This window comes from Rhipicephalus microplus, chromosome 10 (assembly GCF_043290135.1).
Source record: "Rhipicephalus microplus isolate Deutch F79 chromosome 10, USDA_Rmic, whole genome shotgun sequence".
NCBI lineage: Eukaryota > Metazoa > Arthropoda > Arachnida > Ixodida > Ixodidae > Rhipicephalus > Rhipicephalus microplus.
In genome coordinates this window covers 65,097,767-65,118,264 of record NC_134709.1, presented here as the reverse complement: position 1 = coordinate 65,118,264, position 20,498 = coordinate 65,097,767, and the positions used below count along the sequence as shown (strand labels likewise).

The 20,498-nt window shown below is 48.1% G+C and overlaps 2 protein-coding genes across 2 annotated transcripts in view; one reads left to right on the top strand and one right to left on the bottom strand.

The window, feature by feature from the left end:
- Positions 1–20,498, bottom strand: part of LOC119180631 (E3 ubiquitin-protein ligase RNF220-like) — a 63,599-nt gene that overhangs the window by 34,967 nt on the left and 8,134 nt on the right. The gene's annotated exons all lie outside the window — the stretch shown is intronic.
- On the top strand, positions 1,621–4,661 carry LOC142774757 (uncharacterized). The gene is made up of 3 exons (XM_075875770.1): positions 1,621–1,662; positions 2,722–4,024; positions 4,534–4,661. Coding segments are annotated over exons 1-3 (1,308 nt in total). The 5' UTR covers positions 1,621–1,659; the 3' UTR covers positions 4,536–4,661.

Here is a 20,498-nt window from a genome sequence, read left to right as displayed (position 1 = left end):
TCTACTTTTACGTCCACACATGGGCAAGCAACAAGCCACCACCCTCCATAGGCTATACAAAGTGAACACATATGTACACGGAATTCCTATGCACCTAATGAATTCCACAAACTTGTGACACCTGTGCCGATATTGTCATGCTCCGTATTCAAACACATGGTGCTCGGACGCCCACAGTCGCGAGAAAAACCGAAAACGAAGATTCAAGACCCCACGGAAGCCACCGAAGAAACGTGGGAGGCAATGTTGACGACGGCGTCCACGGTGGTTTAACGGTCATGGAGTTCAAATATTGCCTCCGAAGGTCGCGGCATCGAATCCCAACCGCGGCGGCCGCACTTGAATGGTAACGATATGCTAGAGGTATACTTCGATATAGGTCCCCGTTAGAGGAAAACTAGGTAGTTTAAATATTCGAAGCCCTCCATAGCGGCAACTATCACAATGACATCGTGACTTTGGGACTTAATCGTACAATTATTACTGCTACTAATGTTGACGGCAAGAAGCTTGGAAGAACAGCAATATCTGGCGGACTAGGCCCAGGCCACGGCTACAGCCAACGACGTTTTGGAAAGAGAAATCTCGCGCAAAATTAGAATACGTTCTCGACGTCTCCTGCACTAAACGTTCATTTCTTGTCTTCTACCTCTTCTGCCAGAAAATCGACATTGCGGAAAATTTAACAATAATTGTTGGGGTTTAACGTTTCAGACCCACCATATGATTATGAGAGACGCCAATGTGGGGGGCTATCGAACTTTCGGCCACCTGGGGTTCTCTAACGTGTACCTAAATCTAAGCACACGGCACTATAGAGCATTTTCGCCTCCATCGAAAATGCGGCCGCCGCGGCCGGGATTCGATCCCGCGACCTGCGGATGAGCAGCCGAGTACATTGGCCACTTGACAACCGTGTCAGGTTTGGGGCAAATTTCCAACGATACCTTTTCAAGCGAATAAAGCGGCTGATGATCCATCAGTGAGAAAACTACACTGCAGCCCGTCGATGACCGTCACGAAACAATAAGATGGTAGAGTGGGCAAATGGTCGAGCGCTAATGTTCCCCCGACAGACGAGGCTCGACAGATTCGAGAAAATACGGTACTACCATCTGCGGCCGCTGTATCGCAGGCACGTCCCTTATCTGCTTCTTTTATCTTGCACGGCACGATTCACGTCGTTCACCTCATTGGCGCACTCATTATTCCATCGGCACGGCCAGACCACTGTTACGCTATAAGCGTGGTGCCATGTTCTCAGGATCTGTCCGCCTTTCTCCTTATTATTTCTCATCGTATTCTTCTCCCTTTGCGACTTTCGCCTCAACTCGTCGACGGAATCCTTCACGGGCGTCCTCCTCAAGGTTACGCAGCACGGAGCGCTCTAACTTCGTAGAACATGAGAGTCACACAATGATCCCGTTTTTCTTTTCTTAACGTTTTCTTTGGTCACTCATTTTACTGGAGAGAGGTCCGGAATAACAAAATCACTGAAGATCTCGCGATACGCTCTCGATTCTTTTTGTCTCGTTGAAATTTTTTACTGTCGACCGTACCACGTGTTCGCGCCGTGAAGGACGCATTTTTTCGTATAAAAGGAGCCCAGCGATCCGAGATCCATCAGCAGTTGGCTCAACAGCAGCTCTGAAGACCACCATGGTAAGCAATATGCGACATCTCTTCGGTACAGTGGCCGTTTCGAATGAAAGGTTTATGTCGTACGGTTTCAAGAAAATGTGCCACACTTGAGACGAAAGTAATGCAATGCAGCATACAATGGTGTAACTTTTTGATTACCTGCAGCAGAATCAGTTTTCTTTTTTTTTTAGTAAAGCAGCAACTCTAAAGTCCTAAGGGCGCGTTCAGAAGAACAGTCGTGAAACCGCTCTATGGTCCGAGGACACGAAGGGAAATACAGCTTTCTTAACATCAAAGCTGACGATAAGTTCGTACTCGTCCTAGATTCGAACACATGACCTGTGTGTCCCTCTGTACCACTTGATCTAACCAGGAGGCTAGGAGATGATCGCAACACAAGAACGGATCAGACAACTCAAGCCTGGGTAGCTCAAAGGGCTTAATCAGTCCTCTTAAACGGACCAAGTAAAGAAACCTTCGTGAGGTAAGAGTATTGTTCTCCGAAGAACCGACAGAAGAAAACAAAGGATAGTTTGCCGTCTTGGACTACTCGAATACCAGGGCGATGTAGACTTCTGGCAGGAGAGCTATCAGCGGCTAAAAACAGGTGGAAGCTATTGTCGGCTGTAGGGCTAACCCCTTCATTGCACAAAAAGCTTCAGCCAACACATTAAACAAATTGATCTTAACTTGCATATCAAACAAAGGGCATGAATGGATAAAGGATGCGCGGCGGTGGTTTAAGAACGAGCACACCATGTTGTTTAGGGCTTAGAAAGCCGGTAGAGAGGCAAGCGTTTGAGACCAACGTAGGCGATAGTGTGGTTGTGCTGCTGCGTTATACATGCGGGTTAAAACATCAGAGAACAAAGGTGGAAGTCGTGGAACTAGCAAGCTTATGAAAAGTCAGTGAAAAATAATTATAGCCACGAAGCTCACAGCGACAGCACACAATCACAGTTCACGCAATAATTAAAGCTTCGTAAAGCTCCGATTGATAAAGACCCGGTTAATCGCTAGTATTCGTAGTTTGAGTAAAAAGGAGAGCGAGGACGAACACACGTATATTTAACCACACAGATCCGTGCCTGCGTCCTCCTGGCTCTCGCCACCAGCGCCTTCGCTGGCCACATTGGTTATGGCAGCGGCTACGGCTTTGGCCTCGGTCTGAGCTACGGCTTCGGTAACGGAATCGGTTACGCCGGCTACGCTCCAGCCGTCTCCACCGTTCAAAGCGCCCCAGCTGTCGCCACCATTTCCCACGCTGCCCCAGCCGTCACCTACGCCGCTGCTCCAGCTGTGGCCAAGGTTGCCACCTACCACGCTGCCCCAGTCGCTACCTACGCTGCTGCCCCAGTGGCCACTTACGCCGCTGCTCCAGCCGTGACCAAGGTTGCCACCACCTACCACGCCCCAGCTGTCGCTGCCCCAGTCGCCACCTACGCTGCTGCTCCAGTCGCCACCTACGCTGCTGCCCCAGCTGTGACCAAGGTTGCCACTACCTACCAGGCCCCAGCTGTCACCACCGCTGTCGCTGCCCCAGTCGCCACCTACGCTGCTGCCCCAGCTGTGACCAAGGTTGCCACCTACCAGGTTCCAGCTGTCGCCACCGCTGTCGCTGCCCCAGTCGCCACCTACGCTGCTGCCCCAGCTGTGACCAAGGTTGCCACCACCTACCAGGCCCCAGCTGTCACCACCGCTGTCGCTGCCCCAGTCGCCACCTACGCTGCTGCCCCTGCAGTGACCAAGGTTGCCACCACCTACCACGCCCCAGCTGTCGCCACCGTTGCCCACGCTCCAGTGGCCACCGCTGTCGCAGCCCCAGTCGCCACCTACGCTGCTGCTCCAGTCGCCACCTACGCTGCTGCCCCAGCTGTGACCAAGGTTGCCACCACCTACCAGGCCCCAGCTGTCGCCACCGTTGCCGCTCCAGTCGCCACCTACGCTGCTGCTCCAGCTGTGACCAAGGTTGCCACCACCTACCACGCCCCAGCTGTCGCCACCGTTGCCGCTCCAGTCACCACCTACGCTGCTGCCCCAGCTGTGACCAAGGTTGCCACCACCTACCACGCCCCAGCTGTCGCCACCGTTGCCGCTCCAGTCACCACTTACGCTGCTGCCCCAGCTGTCACCAAGGTTGCCACCACCTATCACGCCCCAGCTGTCGCTACCGTTGCCCACGCTCCAGTGGCCACCTACGCCGCTGCCCCAGCCTTCGCCACTTTTGCCCAGGCCGCCCCAGTCTACAGCCACGGTATCGGCTCTCTCGGCTACGGTTCTGGCGACTACACCTACGGCCACGGTCTCATCGGTTACGGTCTGAACTACGCCTACGGTCTTGGCTCCCCCGTCCACTACGGCGGTCTCCTCCGCAAGAGGAAGTGTGAGTATGCATTTTGTTCCACCAGGCGACCTTGCAACATTGATGCAACGTGGCTAATTTAGTCCGGTAGCTCCAAAGAGCACAGCATGCCGGCTACATTAAACAACAAGCCCGCTTAATGGCATGACCCTTTAGCCGGCCAAGAGAACATGCGCGGGAAATGGCCGCTGGTCGAAGAAAAAACAAATTCACCTCACCAAGTTGAAGAAAAGACCGCGGTGACCGCTAGACGTCTGTTCATATTATAAACAGAGGAAGTGGTCATTTTTAATGAGCACGTTATACGTTAAATACCGGCGTTAATTTTCTTTTGGCTACTAGCTCATTTTTATACATCTTCGTGAAATGTACGAACAAACGTGCAACCAGTTGCCGTTCCCTGTGCACACGATACCAATCCACCTACTTTTCGCTTCGTTTTGCGAATGCGGAGGTCCCAAAATACAATCCCGTCGCTTGTCCAGTGCCTGTGCCTAACGTCACATTCTTTTTTTTTCTGCCTTTTCCAGAAACCATTCCAGCGTAACTTATTTCAAGAAACACAAGCAGGCAAGTTATCGTCAGCCACCTTTGTATCGCGCCAGCTCTAAGCATGGAAAAATAACGTGGACGAATAAAACTGATTTTTCCAACATTACGTCTGTGACTCCCACGTGCCCGTTACATGCTCGCCTACGTGTTGCTGGAGGCAGCAGAAACTGGCGGTACAAGGCGCACGTACAGGCCTCAGCATGTGTATCTTTCGCGCTTGAAGAAGAACAAAACCCTACTTTGTGCAGAAAAGTTCGTTGCCTTTAAGAACAGGGAAACTTCGTGTGGTCAGGCCCTCATTCCAGGGCACCGCCAGCCCTCGCCATCCTTTCGGCCCTCCGGAACAGCCAGAGCTGGTCCCCGAGAGCCGAGCTGGACAGGCTAGAATTGGGATTTCATCGCCTCTTGTCCGTGACGCCAGCAGCCCCCGAGTCAACCTCACGGTTCCTTTACGCGTAGAGTTTCCAAAAATTAACTTGAAGGGACTGTTGCACTGCGATTATTCAGCGTTTGGTTGGTTGGTATGTGGGGTTTAACATTTGAAAACCACCATGCGATTATAAGAGACGCCGTAGTGGAGGGCTCCGAAAATTTCGACCAGCTGGGGTTCTTTAACGTGCACCCAAATCTGAGCACAAGGGCCTACAACATTTCCGCATCCATCAAAAATGCAGCCGCCGACGCCGGGATTTGATCCCGCGACCTGCGGGTCAGCAGCCGAATACCTTAGCCATTAGACCACCACGGCGGGGGATCATTCGGCGACCATGCGAATGACGGGTATAGTACACAGGTTTGCCTAATCTTCGTATACTTGCGGGCGGCGAACCACATTTGTGGCTTCGTTTATATATCTGTGTTTCGGTTTTGTTTCGAAGGAAAAAAAACGAACCCTTTTGAACTTCGTGACGTGACTTGAAATAGCAAATCTAAAATTAAATAAGGTGGTGAAGCGCAACTGCTTAACAATGGCCAATTTTCATTTCGTAACAAACCAGCGTGAAGCCATGCGAAGCCAAAAGGAGCGTAAAGTACGAAGACTAGGCAAATCCGTACATACTACCCATAATTCCCACGCTCACCGAAGCTCCACACGTTGCAGCTCTCATAGAACTAGCACTAGAGTTCCCTCCAGTGTATATATAGAAAGCTCTGTACCGTTGTATACCAGCTGAAAACTAGTGTCGAGAACAAGTGTCTCGTTCTAAAGCAAGGCGACCTTTAAGAAATCTTCGCACCTGTGGTGCCAATCGTGAGCGGACCTGGGCGGCCTTCCCAGTTTCTAATCAGTTTTCTATTTCTTGCTATTGTTCCATCTCTCTGTTCTTGACCTATCTATTGTTTCTATCAGTTTCTTCATATTTCTTTACTTTCCTCTCCGTATACATTTTTTTCTTTCCAATTTCTCTATTTGTCACGTCCTCTTTTTGCTAGCTTTTCTTTTTCTTTCTTTGTTGCTGTCTCGTTCTGTCTCTTTTCTGTCTTGCTCTCTTTTTTTCTATCGTTTTTGTGTCAGTAGCTTCTTATTTCTTTCCCTCTGTCATTTTTTTCGGTCTTTTTCATGTCCTCATTTTCTTCATTCCCTCTATTATCTATATCTCCCTTTCTATAGAAATACAGGTATATCTGTATTTCTTCCATTTCCTCTTTGCTCGCCCCATCCGAGTTATTAATGTATCCCACACCGGGCAGAAGGAACGCTCGCCCCGATAGCAAGGTTGCGAATTAATCAGAGGACAGAGAGGGGCGACGCGTGCCGGACATGTCAGTGCGTTCACTAAGATGACCACTTTTAACAATTCAATTCAATTCAATTCAATTTTATTTCATCCCAAGGATGAGGGCAGGCTCGGGAGAAAAGTGACGTTTTGTCACTTGAGGAGAACAAGACGACCGACTGCGTTACTCCTCGCGAAGAAATTCGATTTCGTTTTTGGTCACCAATGGCGCACGCCCGACAGCGCTTTTTTAGTTCACCACACTGTTAAAGATTTGCTAAACGGATAAGTTGTTAGAAAAAAAAAACAAATCTGGTCTGTAAGCAATTGCGCATCGCCTTTCCGGCTTCAGTAAAACAAACTCTTGCTCATCCTTCATCTCGGAAAGGCGTGCTTCTCGGGCGATGCTCACTCTGGGGTGGCTTATTTCACTCTGTTGATGTGAACCGGCGAAAGCTGAAACGTGCGGCCCCGATGTTTGGCAGTTGGTTCAAACCGACGTGGCACTGAAGTTTCCCGCAGTTATTGGTTCCACGTTCGTGCTTCACAATGAGGTTAGACACACGTTTGGCTCGGGTTTACCACAGCGTTTATTTCACATGCCACACATTGCGCCTCACACGTTTCCACTGTTGGCGCTCTTTTATAGTTGTCCGTGGCACACCCATGTGGAAGGTTTCGAAAGAAACTCACGCGCGCATGCTCAAGGCCACGGTTGCGACGGGATGAATGACGTCACTCGGCACACCGCCAATGGTGCACGTGCTTGGGTACGAGCATGCGAACGACGTAGCCGATAACACTGCCAATGGAGACCGTTCGTGACACCGCCGCCGGACGGTTTTTCGTTTCTCCTAACCATATAAAAACTTTCGCTGTAGCAGAAAAGAAATGAAGAAGGGCTAGGCCAAAACTCCGAAGTACGAAACTCTCATGCGATATAGTACCTGGCTGCGATGTCTCCATAGCTGGAACATGCCATGTCGCAACGCAGAACCTTCCAGAATTTGTGCACAACGCAAAATTAGCGCTCGAATTTGTTACACTATTGTTTGGCGCACACTGAGGCGCTCTCGCTCAGCACACCTCCTTTGTGGTGCATACTTCGATTGTGGAAAGAAAGGAAGGAATTCGCCTAGTACATAGAATATGCATGACTGAAGGATGTAATCTGTATTCCAGCGCCACATGTCCTTGCTCATAAGTACCGATATCACACCTATGCTTTTTCTCTTGGCAAAGACGCCCCTTGAAATAATTGGTTTCATGCGTGACCTGCCGTTTTCTCGCACGTCCCTTGCGACAGCTAGCGGTCTGAGATGCCGTTTCAGGGCGCAATGTCTTAGGCATAGGCTTAATTTCAATGCAAATAATTTTTGACGAGTACTACCTAGTTTTCTTCATCTAGTATTCGGATTTTTGTCGTCGGATTATTCTTAAGAGAGAGAACTATATTAGCTGAATAAGCTTCTTCGACTTCAGTCCCAACGTGGGCAACCTCCTTAGTTCAGTCCAGGTAGCCATGGCCCGTTGCGGCCGCTTGAGCCCTTTTTTGATCAAAGTGCCTGGTATCCATGGTCTCGCTCAACATCTCCCTGTACTACGAATTCGTCCTCTTGTTCCAGTTCTTCGTCACTGGTGTTGATGACAACGTCCGGCTTCACCCTGCACCAGGCGGTGCAAGGTGTCGTTAATGTCCGGTGGGCGTAACAATATAGTTGTTGGGTTTATGCGTCCACGAAACCCCTTATGATTATGACGTAGTGAACGGCTCCGAAAGTTGCGGTCACCTCGGCTTCTTCAAAGGGACGTCACTAAGGTGAAAAAATACTAGGGTCAATATCATCAACACAAGCTATTAATAGAAAAAATCGATGTCAAACTATCAATTTCAAATTTCGCGCCGAAATCAGCGTGCTTGACGCCACGGATTTCGTAATGTATTTGTCGTATTTTTGGCGACAGTGGTCCACGTAAATTTCTTCAAACTTGGTATGTTAGGAGTATGGCCCGCTCGGAGGTAAATCTAATCAATTTTACTCATTGGCAGCTAGGTAGGTCTTACAGTAAGCATCTATAAATTATATGACATTGCTGCGTTCGGTGCGGGAACTCAAAGTTGGCGTCGCTACCCACGTTTTTTTTTTTTTTTCGCGTGTCTTCTCGCTTACGCCTTCTCGCGGAAAGTGTGGTAATCATTGATATGTGGGGTTTAACGTACCAAAACCACCATATGATTATGAGAGACGCCGTATAGTGGAGGGCTCTGGGAATTTCGACCACGCTGGGTTCTTCTACGCGTACCCGAATCCATCGAAAATGCAGCCGCCGTAGCCGGGACTCGATCCCGAGAACTGCGGGTCAGCAGCAGAGTACCTTAGCCACTTGACCACCGCTGCTGGGCGAGGAAAGTGTGGTGATTTTTTTATTTGTGATAGAGTAATGTGCTAATAATACCGATATCAATTTTCTCTTCAGTGTCCCTCTATAGCGCACTTCAATCTAAGCACGCGGGCCTCTAACAGTTCGTATCGATATAATTGCGGCAGCGTCCGGGGGAAGAACTTGGCAGTCACTTCTGTAGGCGCTTTAAAACATTGCGTGCATCAGTGCTTTGAGCGAGTAGGTTCCGGCTGCAGAAACTGCAGACCAACTGCAGTTTATTCATTCTTTGTCGGCCGCAATCGACACATGTTCGGCAAAAATCATACGGCTTACTGCAACATGGTTACCGGCGCATGTCACCGACGCTGGAGTGTTCAACAATGCCGTGCATCTGCGCGTTTATCGCTGTGATCGTACTTTGCGTGGAGGAGGCGGCGTCCTTTTGGCCATTTCGAATGACAGTCCCATCTTCTATTATCTGTACTAACGACGACATATAGAGATCGTATAGGCCTCAATAACACTTGACCACAAACAAATGTGTCCTAGGCGTATGCTATCACTCCCCTTCTGCATCACCTACGTTTATTACTGAGCTGTACGATAGTGGTGCGATATCGCTATCTGACACCGGTATATCTGACATCGGTATAAAGGAGAGAAAAAACAGTCCGCAGTTTAACCTATGACACGCTAAATTGTTCGACAACGGCACTCATCCAAGCACCAGCCAGTACACTCTGCGCACGCTCCAGAAAGGAGGAAAGCGCTGGTTGGCAGTCCGGCCCTCCTTGCCTGATGGATCGGTCTATGTATACAGAAGGGGCGAGGTCTGTTCAAGAGTGATACATGCTTAAGTACAACTGAACAACCGCATATGGCGTTTATTTCTACCACAGCAGCTTATATGCAGACACTACAATGCAGACGAAAGGTGTCTCGTTTAATTTTCTTCCATAAGTTATATCAAACCTTTCACCTTTTGCTACATCATTGATAACGACGCCAAATGCAAACTTTCCACGCTTGGACCGTTTCTTCTAAGTTCGTCAACCATTTGCCCGTACTGATCTACTTCGTTTTTCCTATCTTCATTTGGCTATCCAGGAGTGGAATCAATTGCCGAGATCTATTGCTGAAGAACTAAAAGCTGACAAATATTCAGAAATGCTTAAACAGTTCTTATTGCCACACACAATTCATAGAGAAGATCAACCACACTCTTACAAATTCTGGGACATTTTAACTTCGTCAAAGGGTATTCCAGTCCATAACAGAAATCATCTAACGTATTAGTACATATATGTACTACATATATGTACTGTCTACTACATATATGTACTGTACTACATATATGTACTGTATATGTACTACATATATGTGTACTACATATATGTACTGTCGACTGCGCCACGGCGCATGCGTCATTGTAAAACTTTCCTTCTTTCTCTCCTCTTGCTTTCCTATATATATTTCCGAGCTCGAAATAAAGTTTCGTTGGTTTGCACTGCCACATCGACTGATTTCCTTGTCACCGCGGCCGGCCTATGGCCGGTAGAACGTAACAGTGGCGACGAGAATTCTACAGCAGCAAGAAGGCCAGCCTATGCCCACAAGCGACGGCCTGCAGAACGAACCCACCAGCCATGGCACACCAGCTACCGGAATTCGAAGACGCAAAAGATAAGTGGCAGGCGTACTTGGTAAAGGTGGAGGCTTACTTTGAAGCTAATGATGTGAAGGACGATGCTAAGAAGAGGGCCCTGCTGGTAGCCGCGCTTGGAACAAAGACAATTGAAATCTTGAACGGGAAAGTAGCGCCGAAGAAACCTAATGCTCTGACCTACGCGGAAGTTGTGCAGACGTTAAACAGCTACTACGACCCAGTGCCGAATGAAATTTCAGAAAGTTTCAAATTCTTCCATCGCTGCCAGCAAGAAGGGGAGTCTGTGCATGCATTTATTGTGGCAATTCGACAGATGGCCCAGAATTGCAACTTTTCGACGATGCTGGACAGAATGATAAGGGACCGTATTGTGTGTGGAGTCAGGTCCAAGAATTTGCAAAAGCAGCTGCTAGCAAAGAAAGACCTTAATCTTCAAGAAGCCGAGGCCCTTGCCCTGGCCGCAGAAAGCGCCGAACGCGATTCGCAAGGTATTACTTCGGACAAAGAGCAAGCGAGTTTGCTCAAGTTGAGTGCTCAATATGAGTCGCGCGCGAAGACGGCGGGCGTACAACAATGCAATTGTTGTGGAAAGCAGGGTCACAGAACCAATGCTTGTCGCCTAATCCAGCGCAGATGCTTCAAATGTACACGGCGAGGGCATTTAGCCAGAATGTGCGCGGTGAACGACAAAACAAGCAGAATGCTAGCAGTGACAGCACAGGCGACAGAAACGGAAGACAGTGATAACAGTGCGTCGCAGATTTGGTCGTTGACCACTAAGCGCTCGCTCATACCCCCTATAAGAAAGGAATTCGCGTGGAACGGCATTCAAGTAACGATGGACATCGATACGGGCTCGCCTGTTTGCGTCATTCCTAAGAGCATCTACGAGACGTACTGTCATCAGTGGCCGCAGCTACAGAAGTCAGAACTACAGCTTTCATGCTATCTGGGCAGACTTCCGCTTCTCGGCGCAATAACAATGCCGGTTTCCTACGAAGGTACAACAGTGCAATGTACTTTGACTGTTTTAGACTGCGAGGGGCCCAGTCTTTGCGGTCGGGATCTGCTGAAAAAATTAACCGACGAATGTATCCAGGTTCTCAACGTGTATCCGCAGCCTTCAAGGTCAAGCCAAGCCCAGGAGGTCATTCCGAAGCTGCTCCAGAAAAACGCTGACCTTTTCACTGAGGGCACTGGTCTCATGAAAGGTCCGCCGGCCCGACTGCATATCAAGACCGGATCAACCCCCAAGTTTTTCAAGGCAAGAAAAATTCCTTTTGCACTTCGCGATAAAGTGTCAAAGGAGCTTGACAGATTAGTATCCGCTGGCATAATCTCTCCAGTTCCTCATTCCGAATGGGCGACGCCCATTGTTCCAGTTTTGAAGAAGGACGGAACGGTGCGCATATGCGGTGATTTCAAGGTGACTTTAAACCCAGTGTGCGAGGTTGAGCAGTACCCATTGCCTGTCATAGACGACATATTTGCATATTTACGTGGAGGGAAGAAATTCAGTATATTGGACCTTCGCGATGCATACAACCAGGTCGAGCTAGATGAAGACTCGCGGAAACTAGCAGTGATAAATACACCGAAGGGGCTGTTCTGCTACAATAGATTGCCGTTTGGCATCGCGTCAGCTCCTGCGATATTCCAACGGAAGATTGAATCGGTGCTACAAGGGCTGCCAGGGACACAGGCATATCTGGATGATGTGCTGATAGCCGAGAGCAACAACAATGAAAATGCTAATCTGGAAGCAGTGTTGCAGCGATTCCGCGAGTACGGCATCAAGCTTCGTGCAGAAAAGTGCAGGTTTTGTGAATCGTCGGTGACGTATCTGGGACATCGTATTGATACCGAGGGGCGTCATTTGGCCGGACTTGTTATCTGCAGCAATGTCCAAAGCACTGTATTGCTTTTTTGTAAATACTTCTACTTTCTGCCTGCCTTGTCCACATTTGTATGTAAATAGTGTATGATCTTTGTTCCGCAAGTGCTCTTTGTAAACTTTTTCTTTTATTGATTTTTTCCGTGTTTATGAATAAATTGTACATATGTTGTTTTGCAGTTCTTTTTTTTTCGTGAGTTTTTTTTTGTTCTCTTGCATATTCTTGACGAACTGAACATGCATGTCTATTTGCAACAATGATTGAACACCGCTCTTTTTCTTGTTTTTATGTGAAATGTTCTGCAAAAACCTACCTCGCCCCCCCCCCCCTAAATAATGCCTTCGGGCCTTAAGGGTAAATAAAATAAAAAAAATATGCCTTTATAATAGGAACTCGTAGCTCACGGATGCTATCGGCAAGGCATGCAACAACAACAACAACAACAACAACAACAATAATAACAACAACAATAATAACAACAACAATAATAATAATAATAACAATAATAATATTATTATTATTAATGATAACAATATAAATTCGGAGGGGCAAACAATAAAGATTTCTTTGATGAGGAAAGAGTGGTGGCAAGCCTGACAGTGGGTCTATAGTGATGGGCGTTTCCGCTTCCCGAACGACGTCGAAAAACTGCGTCTGAGTGCACTTCCCTAAGGTTCTTCTACTTCTTTTAACATGCCCGGTGTGTTCCCTACAGCATGTAGGGAAGGCTCTTTTTGGCACATAAGAGTTTCCTGAAATTAACTGGAGGGGACTCAGGCACACCGTTCGTTCAGCGACCATGGTAATGATGGGTAGTACATGAATTTGTCTAGCCTTCATGCTTAAATCGGTAAGCCTAGAAGGTTAGTCGCGTAAAGTGCAACTGTTGAACATTTGCCGCGACGTGACGAAGCAACTCCGAGCCACGCGATGCCAAATGGAGCCGAGAGTACAAATATTAGGCAAATCCATGTAATGCCCATCATTCCCAGGCTCGATTAAGAGCCATGCTTTGCAGCTTCCATAGACACTATAGCACCAGAGTTCCCTCTAGTGTATTTATACGAAACTCTATGATTTGTTGGGGTAACTTTAGCCTTGTTCATTTCAGGTGGACCGGTTGCAAGTAGTTGAATTCATATATTGAGGCACATACCTGTTTTAGGCACGAAGCTCGTTATGGTCTAGCTAGGGCAATCCATCGTCTAACCGGCGTACCCGGTAGCGTCTCCCTTATCATACAATTGATGGCGCTGTCACAGACAGACAGACAGACAGACAGACAGACAGACAGACAGACAGACAGACAGAGACAGACAGAGACAGACAGACAGACAGAGACAGACAGACAGACAGACAGACAGACAGACAGACAGAGACAGACAGACAGACAGACAAACAGAGACGGACGGACAGACAAACAGAGACGGACGGACAGACAAACAGAGACGGACGGACGGACGGGCGGACGGACGGACGGACAGACAAACAGAGACGGACGGACGGACGGGCGGACGGACACTTCGCTCAACTCATCATCATTCGATCCGAGGACGTGCTGTGATGTCCTTATTATGGACCGTGACTATCGACATGACACACCATGACGACAGGAGGCGCCGACAAGCGTTACGCCTTTAGGGTTCCTCGATGCGCGCGCCCCCTTGGGCGGCGGAGGGGAGAGCGCGCATCGAGGAACCCTATTACGCCTAAGATACTTCGAATCTAAAAAAAAGCAAGACATGCCGAAAAAAGTTCGGCGCTTCGTGTGCGTAAAACCAGTCCGGAGTTACTGCTCCAAAAAGCTCCGTAATAAGCATGCATGGTTTGCGGAGCAGCAACTCTCACTTTACAAAGTTACAGGAGTACAGCAGAACTGTAGCTTCACTACTGCTTCGATCGACAATGCTGGCGACCCGTTACGCTGCTCAGTGAATCAGGCACGACCAGACGCATCTCTTCCTGCACTGGTCAGGTCCTTTGGACGGCAGGAACTCCGGAAAGACCTCATCCCACCCAACTCATGTCATAGGACGATACAGCACACCTCTCATGGTATAAAGCGTTTTACGTGACGTGCGTGTAGTACCATGAAGCCGCACAAGCTTCATAAGGGAGCTCATGTGGCTTGGTGCGCTGCATGTCTTTTATTGACATAGCAAAATACAGGCCGGTATAGCCAAGATTTTTTTTTTTTTTGAATTTCCTGGAGGGAGGCGAGGGCTAAAGCAGCCCCCCCCCCCCCTCTTGACTACGGGCCTGGCAAGATACCATAGAATGTAAGAAACGCTTCCGTTAAGAGACGGCCTTTGTCACTTGAAGCCGATACGGTTCACCGTGTAAGGACTGACAGACGTCCATCTTTTCGTCTGTTTGTGTCTGCCCAAATTTCGTAAGTTCACGTTTCCAATCGCCAGCGACAAATCCTGTTTACCGCTGGCATAAAATATGCGTGCTGCGGAGCGGTCGATTCGACGAAGGAACGTGCTGAGCTTATCGAACTACTCGGGTTCTTGAGAATCTTCTTTCGGCTAAATATACTACGCGGGCGCACGGCACGCTTTTGCCGTTATCGGCCGCTCGAAACGGAATACGATTACGACGCGCTTCTCTTCTCTAATATATGGCGACGGCAACCGGCACAGACGCAAGTGGCCTAATTTCCATTATATACTGTAAACGCCTCTTGTCTCCGAAGTACCGGTTCTGAAAGCAGTTATGTGCGCACTCTTTGGGCGGAGTAGCACGTTGGCATGCATTGGCGCTTACATTATTAAAAACTTGGTCTATGTATGGGAATCGCATCGAAAGTCTTTGTATGGGTGGCAAGTCTTCCCATAGTAGGGGACCACCGCTTGAAAGGAAATTCTAGTGCTTGTCCCCAACGCGGTGAGCAGACTTGCCATTCAACACTGAACTTGGGGACCATCACCTGAATTTTCCATCTCTTCGTCACCTTGTGCCCATCCTCGCGTTGAAAATTGCTCTCACCATTTCCGCCATTAAAACAGCAAGTTATAATTACAGGATGTATATTAAGCTGGAGGCTTACAAGACCTGAAATTAAATGACGGTAATTATTTCTTTTCATGAGGTCTCGTGACCAGTCATTAGCAAAGTGCGCTCGCAAGCATAACGCTTTGCGAACTTGTGAACGCGGCTTCATACATTTTTATCCTGTGTTCAGCAGTATCGCGTCGCGCGCGCACGCACGCACACACACACACACACACACACACACACGCATCCACACGCACACACACACACGCACCCACACGCACACACACGCGCTTTTTTTTACGACGGACAAAAACTGATGCAGAGCACGCAGCATATACGCCATGCACCCCGGCATTCCGAGATTTTGCATATTACGTGCGTGCACTATCAGTAGGCGAGTGCTAAGCTCGTAGTATTTCCGTGCAGTATTACCGTATTAGCTGTATATAACTACAGTACGTTTTTTTTTTTTTTCAGTTACAGCCAGCGCATACCGATGCCACCAATCATATGCATGCCACTGAAGGGTCGACGCCTTTAGTTATGTATACGCGAATGAGGGTTTATCGGTTAGTTACCAGCTCTTGACTCGTTATGTTTTTATGCCTGCGGCACCATCACAGGAAATAAAAGAAAGAAGGGAGGCGCTCTATTTGCTGCCACGGTCACGAATAGCTCTGGCGAACACTTCCAGGGTGATACGTACAAAAATGACTAAGAAAATGGACGGGAGAAAAGCTGCTCACCGCACACGTATACAGTTATGCGGAGGTTCACAATTCAACAACGTTGATGTTAGGTAAGTTGGAACAAGTTTTTCATGAATGTGTTTAGCGCCAACACTAGAAAAGGGATAAACGGGATTATGACCCAAGAATAAATACACGCTCCGCCCCCAGTACTGCAGCACGCCCGTCGTTCATCGGTGCAACAGAGCAACGATTGGCGATTTCCGTTCTAACCATAAGTACATTTTAGCTGCTAATGCAAATACTACGCGTATTATAAACTAAATTTCGTAGCGCAGCGAAGTCAAAATTTTTGATGAAATTTGACAAGAAGTGCCAAGTAAAATGCCTTAAAATTTTTCGACCGAAAACTTGCGAAATTGAACACGAGCCTGTACAGGCAAAAGATATGGCCCAAAACTGTGAAATCTGCCTGACGTCACTTAATTAGCCAACTAAATTCTACCTGGGTTCCCACGGGACGGTGACCGCCGTAGGCGGTGATTATACATTTATTCATAAACTGTAACCGACTTTACAGTTAGTCTCTTGTCTAGCGTTTGCGTTAAACACAATTCAGAAGTCGGCTCTCTGCGGCTTGTTCGCACTATCCCGCTTACACATGCCCTGATTGGCACATTTCAATTAAAAAGCTATAACGATTAACGTCTCGGGCTACATTTCCACAAGCTTGATATATAGTTAGCAAAACCGAGCCCTCCGATCAGTTGCGGTTGCCTTAAATCATTACGTCAAGGCATAACACTAGTTAATAATTTGACTTGAAGTACTCTTTGTTGGGCTAGTCGGTTCATGTTTCCGCACAGGCGACCAAAAATATAGCTGTCTTGGTCGCTGTAAAAGAAAAAAACGTCCCCTTTGAACCCTTCCCTCGTTATTTCACCGTGCAAACCAGCCATATTTTCGTGTCTTGTACATTATAATTAAAAATTCGGTGCTAAATAAAGTTGTGTCCAGCAAACAAAACAAGGAGTTTCGCTTTAGTAGCTAAGTACAAGATACTAATCAATTAATAAGGTACTCTTTTGAAGCTCTGATTTAGCTAATTTTGGAGCAATAAGCCGGTCGTTAAAAATGAAATTAAAGCTAAAGTTTTACGGGGCATGTTTCCAAACACTTGGAGGAGGTACCTACTGGTGCTTCGGACGCTGAGGTTTAGTAAACGTCCTCCAAACGTGTCCTCGTTGGAGAGACGGTGTCTCGACGTGCTCAAGCAATGCTGACTAAATTTCAAGGCCGAAAGGCTGCCGCAGTGACGTCAGAGGGTGGGGGCCCAGTTACGCCGCGAACACGGCGAAAAGCCTGTGTTTCGTTCACGTTTTAGGAGAACCAGCGCTCCCGCTCTCGCAGCTGCTGCAGCTTGATTGGGCCGAATAAAAGATGTGGAAAAAAAAGCCTTACTGAGCATGCTCAGTTGGGCATAATAACTATATTCGTTCTGAGAATAATTGCTTTACGATTTCAACCATATTTAATAATCACCAAGTACTTCCATATCACTAATTCTTTTCTCCTTTTTTTTTTGCTGTGGTGAGCTGAGTTACCGAAGAATTGAATTTTATCCGTTGATGTCACCGACCCCTAAGCGGAACAAAATTTAAAGACGCTATAGAGAGCTTGATTTGTAAGGCCAGCAGGCGGCTAATACGTACCCAAGCACCTGCGTTCTTTGTATCTTCCATCCATGGGCATGGCTGGCGGGAGTTAATTGATTGATATGTGCGGTTTAACGTCCCAAAACCACCATATGATTATGAGAGACGCCGTAGTGGAGGGCTCCGGAAATTTCGACCACCTGGGGTTTTTTAACGTGCACCCAAATCTGAGCACACAGGCCTACAACATTTCCGCCTCCATCGGAAATGCAGCCGCCGCAGCCGGGATTCCATCCCGCGACCAGCGGGTCAGCAGCCGAGTACCTTATATCCACTAGACCACCGCGGCGGGGCTGGCTGGCGGGAGTTCAAAAGTATGCAATAGCTTAGGGACTCGGTGCATAAAACTGACGCATCCCAGCATGTGTTCAAATATTCCGCCATTCGGCAACGCTGATTCGCCCAGATGGCGGCTTGATGATTGGCTTTAAAATGACCCCACCACGAAATTCGACAATATGGCGGAATTTGACAGTTCAGTAACATCGGAAAGATGACTTCGAAAAACATCCCGCCTCATATATCGGGCACAGTCGCTTCCCCGCAACTGCCCTCGCTGCATGCAAATTCAGTGAGAAAGCATCCCTTGCGACAAAAGTTCCTCTAGGAGCGTTGCTGCGCACTATAGCACGACACGCACAACAGCTCTAACCACGATCGAGACGGGGCGTTTTACTACGTATACGCACCCGCTCCGTTATCCCGACCCAACCCAGCGGGCTCTCGCCGAAGCTCGTTCTATGAAACGCGCACTATACCACACGTGAGTGTATGCAAGAACGTAAAGGAGACTTCCGAAGCCGACGTCGTTCCAAAATCTACAGTTGCCTAGCCTTTTCCGCGACACAGCGTCAAACTAGTGGTCTTACTCGACCGTAATGCACGCAATTCGCCAGTCCACGCGTACTCGTCAAAAAAGAGAATAACGGTGTGCGACGAAACGACGCGACATGCTCCGGTCGGATTTGCGTCGCTCGTTTCGAGAGCCCACTTCTGTTTCTTTCTTTTTTTGTTTCGGATATAACAATAAACGCCAGCACTCCAGCGACGTGCGCAATTTTGACGTTCACCCATTGCCAGTTTTGCGTTTCCATCCGTATACCCGCCATCGCTTCTCTTTACTGTCAAGCAGTTCAGCCCCCCCCCCCCTCACCCTCACCCTTTAAACACGTCGTCGTGTCGCACGGGCGCGAGGACGGGTCTTAGCCCGCGACAAGAGACGCAATATCACGCGATCAGCCGAAACCGCCGGCTTGTCATGCAAATGCCTTGCGCGCCAGCACAAGCAGCCATCATTTGGAACGCGGCAGAGCCTGAAAGAGGTGGGGGGTTTGCGGATGGAAGGCTCAAGTTGCGCGGTATGCAGCGACTCGGTTTGACGGCATGCAACGACTCGGTTTCGCTATAAGTGCCGACGTGAAGTGAAACGGCAAGCGCGTCACGAGAAAGCGCCGGAGCAGCAGGCTTTGAATAAGGCCGACATGCCCGCCTGCAAACTATATATAAACAGGACGTGAAACGAAGCTGTATAGCTTTGCAGTGTGCATGGTATACGACAGTTATTTGCGACGATAGTCGGCCGGTATAATCGCGACTCCCGGTGCGTGGTTTTCCGCACCGCTTTTGAAAACGGTGTTCGTTAGCTTGCATCGCTATTTCAACGCTTACGGCGTTATACACCGGCTCGAACTTGGCATTGCGGACTCAGATTCTGAACATGCATTTATTCCAATGGTGGTGGCTCTGATGACGTCATGGCAACATAAGCGACGTGGTAGGAACGTAATTATTTACAAACGTACGAAATCTGAAAAACATTTTGTTCATGTTATTGTTGACCAGTATGCTCGGCCATGAATCTTGTATTATTCTTCTAGCAGGAAGTTTTTTTTGGGGGGGGGGAGGGGAAAAGGTGGGGCACAATAGTTGCAGATAAAGTGCGGCACTTATATAGGGACACTAAACAGAAACAATGACTTGCCTTAAATTGATAAACTGCTCTCTGAGAACTCTAATGCCAACAGTTTCTGTCCATTACTAACGTAGAAAATCAACGTTGAAGCGTCATTTTCAAATCTCGCGCCGAAATCTCTAAGCATAACGTAGCGAATATAAAAATGCACTTTTTCGTATTTTTGGCGAAAATGGCGCAACGAAATTTTCCCAACTTCATGTGCTAGGTCACCCCCAGAAGACAATATACTTCATTTTCTATCCAGTAGGAGCTATGTAGAATCTAGTAGACACTTTCAAAATTTACTGTCACGGTGTTCGGTGCGGGAACCTCACAGCGGCGTCTTCACCCCCATTTTCTCCTCGCGCGTTTTCTCGGTTATACCAAGCGGTCGTGTCGCGGCAAAAGTGGTGTGTTTTCCGGATTGTGAAATAGTACGTTACTGATACGCGAAAAATCGTTCTACCCTTTAGCGACTTCATTGATTTGTGGGGTTTAACGTCCCAAAACCACCACATGATTATGAGAGACGCCGTAGTGGAGGGCTCCGGAAATTTCGACCACCTGGGGTTCTTTAGCGTGCACCCAAATCTGAGTACACGGGCCTACAACATTTCTGCCTCCATCGAAAATGTACTCCTTAGCGACTAAAGATAGGCTGTGACATCTTGGCGAAAGACGATGTCGAGTGGGGACATTTCGTTCCTGTTAACATTAGTGTTTTGTGAACGTTCGTGTTCAGTATAGGCCCATTTTTGTTGTTGAAGAGCTTGGAATGAATGCGCGAGTGTTGTAGAATGTGCATTCGCACAACCTTGCGTTTGTTTTCTACTCTACGACAACAACTATACTGCGCAAAAAAAAAAAAAAACTAGCCGGCGAAACGCATTTGCATCGACTTCGCCTTATAGACATATATTT